General features: G+C 42.7%; 1 protein-coding gene across 1 annotated transcript; it reads right to left on the bottom strand.

Annotated features, from left to right (window-relative positions):
- Positions 1-4,588: 4,588 nt before the first annotated feature.
- Positions 4,589-6,964, bottom strand: LOC110891059 (uncharacterized protein K02A2.6-like). Its single transcript, XM_022138723.1, has one exon. It carries the CDS (start codon positions 6,962-6,964, stop codon positions 4,589-4,591), a length of 2,376 nt encoding a protein of 791 aa, XP_021994415.1.
- Between the last annotated feature and the right edge of the window lie 352 nt (positions 6,965-7,316).

The following is a 7,316-nucleotide window of genomic DNA, read 5'->3' as shown; positions in this document are numbered from 1 at the left end:
TGTTTTGAAAAGTATAGTATTGCGACATAATTAACCAACTCAAATCAAGTTGGTTATAATTTATAAAATCTCGTAACCATGATTCTTAACTCCAAAACATTGGTTTAGTTAAATTCAGATTGTAAATCGTTTTGAAATAAAAACTCGAACAGTATATATATATCGTCAGAAAAACCTTGTAATATATCTTTGTTTCGATAACCTTGCCCAAGTGATCTAGATAACGCAACGACATATAATGTATTAAAAGCACTTATATATAGGAAGTACCAGTGGCGTATCCACCATGCTTTTAACACATTACACCCGCCCCGTTACCTAATCACTTCCCTAACCCAACGGTTCAAACAGATTTCAAATGGTTCATGCCAATCAATGGTTACAAACGGTTCACATAGTCAAGTAGTCACAAACGGTTCACATAGTCAAGTAGTCACAAACGGTTCACATAATCAAGTAGTCACAAACGGTTCACATAATCAAACGGTTACAAACGGTTCACATAGTCCAACGGTTACAAACGGTTCACATAGTCCAACGGTTCACCTAATCAACGGTTACAAACGGTTCACATAGTCAAATGGTCACAAACGGTTCACATGATCAACGGTTAGTCAAATGGTCACAAACGGTTCACATGATCAACGGTTACAACGGTTCAAAATGTAAAACAATGTGTCCATATGCTGGATGAGCATATGCGACAAAATGTAGTATATGGGAATCAATGTGCTAGCATGTTAAGTGAACATACATAGCAAAACATAATGAAATCATGTACTATAGTGTACTAATGAACATAACAAGTATAGAACATGAAAAACATGAAAGTAACAAGTAGGCACATGTGTTCCACCCCAAAACAATTTGAAAACAGTAAAAGTGGGGACTATGTACTCACTTGAGGGTGCTTAGAAGTCTTGAACCACAACCAAGCAAAGCTAGAGGGGTCACGGAAATCAAACGGAAACTAATATAGGTAACTATGTTAATAACCGGACCTAAATCAGGAAATTGGATAGGATGAGGTTTCGTAAACCAAATGAGTGTTGGAACTCATATGATATGGTTTAACAAAGCCTACATACTGAAGTGAAACCTAACCTAAGTGCTTTCGACCCGTTACGACCCCTTAAGGTAGCTTACGCTACTTAACGCGTCGTACGCGCAAACGCGCGTTCGAGACGTCTAACTAGTCCTATGACAAGTGTTGTATGCCTAAGCATATTTATTTATGTTGCATAATCAGTCATGTGACAAAAGTTTAGGTTACATATGCTTAAAATCCAATTATGCATGAAAAGGGCATTTTGGTAATTTACTTAAGGCGTATAAACTACCTATCATACAACTACTTAAACTAGGTGACCATAAGGTATAACCTCGGGAGGTTATTCCCTATGCAACTATGGTCACTAATCATGCTTGGTCGGATCCTAATGATCGACCAAATGGGTCGAGTTCGAAAGTCTAAGCGGTGGTTTAGACCGCTTGACTTACGACTCTAAACAAGCACTAAACTAAAAGTGACGAGCTAAGCATGTTAAAACATGCTTAACTAATTTAGAAAACAGGTTTTGATATCAAAACAAAGTGTTTTGATACCAAGAGTAGTTTGCTTGCAAAATACGCTTAAATGCGCATTTTGACCGAAACTACGACTCGTCAACGTGGTAATCAGTAGGTATAGTCACAAGGGACTATAACCATCGTGATTACGCTCACGTTGCGAAGTTCAAACGAACTTCTCGTTGACCATCTCGTGGTCAAAGCTGAAAGTCAAACAAAGTTTGACTTTCACACTCGAAAAGCGATAAAAGAACGAAGGAATACTTACAAAGGGTCCCCGCAAGCTTTGATCCGATTTACCCTCAGGTATGAAGTGTATACTCCAACTTAGAGGGCCAAAATCAGATTAAATGTGCAGAAAATGGAATGAGGGCCATGCTATATATAGTTTTCGCAAAACCGTTAGGATCATTTCTTGGAGAAGAGGGAATGATCTTGGCCTTACAAGTGTTAAAGAATGATTGGGGGACTTGTTCTCTACACAAACCAGCCCATAGCATGAAAAACCATGGATCAAAACCATTAGAACAAGTGGGAATGACCAGATTCAATGTTTCTGCAATTCTGATGTACTGGGCACTGCTTACAGACCGTAAGAAAAACTCCATACGCACCGTAAGGGACCTGCAGACCAGCAACTTTCAAAAATGACAGATTTAGCCCCTGAAGTCCCAAACTTGGTTTTTGATGTAGTGCGTGGTACGATAAATGAAGATCAAACACGTTGATTCTACGAATACCCGTGTAGTTCTTCCCCAACCCCAAAATTCAACCCAAAGGGCACAGAATTTGAAGTGAAAAATCAGTTTTCTCAAAATTCAAGTCTGACCTTTTCATTATCTTTAGCAACATATAAATAGAGACTGAAATTCGAAAATGGGCCTAAAACACACTTGGGCCAAAAACTAGAACAAAACAAAAGTCCAAAAAACCCACTAAAAAACATAAAACATAAAATAACTCATGCAAATAAGCGTTTTTTTGGCCCGGACGATGACCCAAACCGCTTAGGCTGTTTGCAGCAAGATAGAGCTTGTTCTCACGTTCATATCGCCTAGTCGCACGTCCCAAACGGACCCCCGTAGCCCAAGTTAGAGCCATTTTAGTGAGGCCCCTTTTGTTACGCGGTCTTGGGCCTCCAAATACAAAATAGCCCGCTCCTCTACACTTGGGCCTGCGTCATTCCCTCCTGGGTAGACAAAATTCGACCTCGAATCCACAGCAACCTCATCATCAGACGAATCCCCATGAAAAGGCAGCAAATGTTTGACATTGAACACATCAGAGCAACGAATATGGCTTGGTAACTTCAGACGATAGGCATTAGAATTTATCTTCTGCACAATCTCTACTGGCCCAATCTTCTTGGCTGACAACTTATTATACTCCCCCACTGAAAAGCGGTCCTTAGTCAAAATGGCCCAAACAAAATCACCCTCTTCAAAATCAACTTGCCTACGCTTTTGGTCTGCAGCTTGCTTGTACTTTGAATTAGCGTTGGCCAAGTTATCCTGCACAGCTTTATGAACATCATGTAACCCAACCACAAAATCTTGCACCTTCTTGGGAACAGAGCCTGGGGTAGGAAGTGACATCAAATCAAGAGGACCCCGAGGCTTAGCAGAATAGACCACCTCAAACGGACTAAACCCAGTACTCCTATTAACAGCATGATTATGAGCAAACTCAGCCTGACAAAGCTTTAGATCCCAAGACTTCACATGATCACCCACAAGACACCGCAAAATATTACCAAGTGATCGATTAACAACCTCCGTCTGCCCATCAGTTTGTGGGTGGTAAGCACTGCTAAAACTGAGCTGAGTGTTCACCATTTTCCATAAACTACGCCAAAAGTGACTCAAGAAACGAGTATCCCGATCAGAAACTATAGAGGATGGCAAACCATGCAAACGATAGATATCCCGAAAGAATAACTGAGCCACATTAACTGCATCTGTTGTCTTCTTGCAAGGAATAAAGTGAACCATTTTTGAAAACCGGTCCACCACTACAAAGATGGAATCATTACCACGCTGAGTACGGGGTAACCCCAACACAAAATCCATGCTAATATCAACCCAAGGCTGCTGAGGAATGGGTAGAGGCATATAAAGCCCTGCATTAGTAGCTGTGCCTTTTGAAACTTGACAGATCCTACAACGTCTAACAAATCGATCAACATCCCTTCGCATAGTAGGCCAAAAATAAGAAGACTGCACTAGTTCTTTAATTATTTGAAGTTCTTTAATTATTTGAAGTCGGAGGCTAGAATTGGGAATACACAATTGATTTTCCTTAAAAAGAAAACCATCATGCACAAGAAAATCTGCCCTCTTCCCAAACTGCACATCCTGCAAAATGACAGAAAAATATGGATCTGTTGTGAGCTGTTCCATGAGATTGTCTAGCCCGGGTACAACAACTCTCATAGAAACAAGCAGGCTACTCCTCCTGCTCAAGGCATCTGCCACACGGTTCGAAATTCCAGACTTATGCTTCACAACAAAAGTAAACTTTTCCAAGAATGCCATCCACCGGGCATGCTTATGTGACACTTTATCTTGACTGCGGATATGCCTCAACGAATCATGGTCTGTAAATAAAACAAACTCCTTGTGAAACAAATAATGACGCCAATGTTTCACAGCCTGGACCACTGCATAAAATTCAAGATCATAAGTGCTATAACGTAACTTTGGCCCAGTCAACTTCTCACTGAAATAAGAAACTGGACGCCCCCTTGACTTAGAACTGCCCCAATACCACCCTGCGAGGCATCTGTGTGCAACTCAAAAACCCGAGAAAAATCTGGCAATATTAGAATTGGTGCTGTTGTAAGCTTTTCTTTGATTAACTGAAAACCTGACTCTGCCTCCTCAGTCCATATAAAAGTCTTCCCCTTCATGCAGTCAGTCCCTGGCGCCATAAGGGAACTGAAATTTCGAATGAACCGTCTATAAAATGAAGCAAGACCATGGAAGCTACGTACTTCAGTTATTGTAGTGAGGGTTGGCCACTACTTAACAGCCGCTACCTTTGACTCATCCACCTGTATTCCGTCACCAGAAACAACATACCCCAAAAACAGGACCTTAGGGACCATAAAGACACACTTCTTTTTGGCTGCATACAAGTTATCCCTTCGGAGCAAGGTCAAAACCTGCTGTACATGCTTCACATGCTCATCAAAATTAGGGCTATAAATAAGAACATCATCAAAATAAACCACCACAAACTTGCCAATAAAGGGTCTAAACAACTGGTTCATGACCCGCATAAACGTACTAGGGGCATTGGACAAGCCAAAAGGCATCACTAACCATTCATACAATCCCTCACGAGTCTTGAAGGCGGTTTTCCACTCATCCCCAGGCCTGAGTCGGATCTGGTAATACCCATTCTTCAAGTCTAGTTTCGTGAAAATAGTGGCACCGCTAATTTGATCAAGTAAATCATCAAGTCGGGGAATCGGAAATCGGTACCTTACAGTGATCTTGTTGATTGCACGACTGTCAACACACATACGCCATGTCCCATCCTTCTTTGGAGTCAACAGAGCAGGAACAGCACAAGGACTCATGCTTTCCCGAACATACCCTTTAGAAATTAAGTCTTCAACCTGCCGACGTAATTCCTCATGTTCTTTTGGGCTCATCCTGTAATGGGGCTTATTGGGTAGTTGGGAGCCCGGTTCCAAATCAATGTGATGTTGGATGTCTCGTAGGGGTGGCAACCCGGCAGGTAAATCATCTGGGAAAACATCAACAAACTCCTCGAATAACGGGACCATACATTCAGGAATGTCGACTTCCTCGGCCACAGGCTTCCCAATCAAAATAAAAACATTGTCTGCTTCCTCCAACTCATCTTGAAACTGACTAATGGTCAACAGAGTACCCGACTGTTTCGTGGCTAACTGCTTAGGCTTGCTAGGAACAAGAGTGATCTTCACACCACCAAACAGAAAACTATAAGTATTGGACCGCCCGTTATGTTCTATATTACGCTCGTACTCCCAAGGTCTGCCCAACAATATGTGACACGCGTCCATAGGGACCACATCACACACGACATCATCCTTGTACGTGGACCCAATGGAAATTGAAACAAGTGCCCTTTTGGATACCGTCACTTCACCTCCCTTTTTAAGCCATTGAAGCTTGTATGGTTTCGGGTGACTCTCTGTCTTCAAGGCCAACTTTTGAACTGCCTCTTCAGAAATCAGATTGTCACAACTCCCCGAATCAATGACAAACGTGCAAACCTTCCCCAAAATGGTACATGTTGAATGGAAGATGTTTTGTTTCAGCCAGTCATCCCCATCTGCCTTTGGTGTGTAGCAAGAGCGCCTGACCACCAAGTTCACCCCAACATCACCGGTCACAACCTCTTCTTCGTACTCAGTTTCTTCATCAAACACAGGGTTATTTTCATATTCCTCATACTGTTCATCCTCAGACTCAGCAAACAAGTGTCTTTTACCGGCCTTCTTACACTCAGCTTGACGATGGCCTGTCTCACCACAATTGAAACATCTCGGACCACTACTACTAGCCCCCTTAGAAGTAGGCCCGGTATTGCTACCCCCCAGCTTCTGCTGACTAGGCCCGCCACGAGGTGCCCCACTGCCTGACCCAACGTTTCCCCCAGCAGGGGTAAATGAACCGCCCACCTGACGGTTTTGTTTCTCAAACGCCAACGCCCGATGGTGTGCCTCTGGAATGGTTAACGGATCAAAAAGGTTCACGGACTCCATAATTTGAACCCTAAGACCCCCAATATACCGAGAAACAAGTTGTTCCTCCGGTTCTTGAATATCATTCCTCGCGATCAATTGATAAAACTCCGTTGTATAATCATTAACAGATTTGGCCCCCTGTTTTAAATTCTGTAGACGTTGGTACATCAACCTTTGAAAATTATGAGGCAAAAAGTTGGACCGCAAGCATTTCTTCATCTTGTCCCATGTCACGATCCTTGACTTTCCGAGCCTATTCCGTGTTAATTTCAATTGTTGCCACCACGCAGAGGCCCTACCACGTAATCTAGTAGCGATCAAGGCCACCCGCTTGTTTTCAGGCACCTCCTTGTACTCGAACACCTCCTCTACAGTAGCCAACCAATCGATGAACCCCTCCGGATTCAAACTAGACCCATCAAATTCCGGAATATCAACTCTTATCCTAGAATCCCAACGCCTGTTACCCCCTCCACGTTCACCCCTTGGTTGCCCCTCCCGTTCGTCTTTGGAAGTCGAATCATCACCAAATGGGTTACTAAGTTCAGAACCATACCCGTCATTGGGTCTCTGCCTCCTACGATTGATCAAGTCGGCCATCCGGTTAGTCAACTGATCGACCACTTGATCCAACCGCTCATCCACCCTTGCCATAAGCCGCTGCTCCAACTCCCGTTCATACACTTCATCGAGAGGCCTGTTGTTGTTTCTCCTCGGAGGCATTTTGAGCCAGGAATTCGGCTCTGATACCAACTGATGTAGTGCGTGGTACGATAAATGAAGATCAAACACGTTGATTCTACGAATACCCGTGTAGTTCTTCCCCAACCCCAAAATTCAACCCAAAGGGCACAGAATTTGAAGTGAAAAATCAGTTTTCTCAAAATTCAAGTCTGACCTTTTCATTATCTTTAGCAACATATAAATAGAGACTGAAATTCGAAAATGGGCCTAAAACACACTTGGGCCAAAAACTAGAACAAAACAAAAGTCCAAAAAACCCACT

The sequence above is a fragment of the Helianthus annuus genome, chromosome 2 (genome assembly GCF_002127325.2).
Source record: "Helianthus annuus cultivar XRQ/B chromosome 2, HanXRQr2.0-SUNRISE, whole genome shotgun sequence".
NCBI classification, from domain to species: Eukaryota; Viridiplantae; Streptophyta; class Magnoliopsida; order Asterales; family Asteraceae; genus Helianthus; species Helianthus annuus.
The sequence above is the reverse complement of the archived record's forward strand: the minus strand, read 5'-3'. Positions and strand labels throughout refer to the sequence as shown.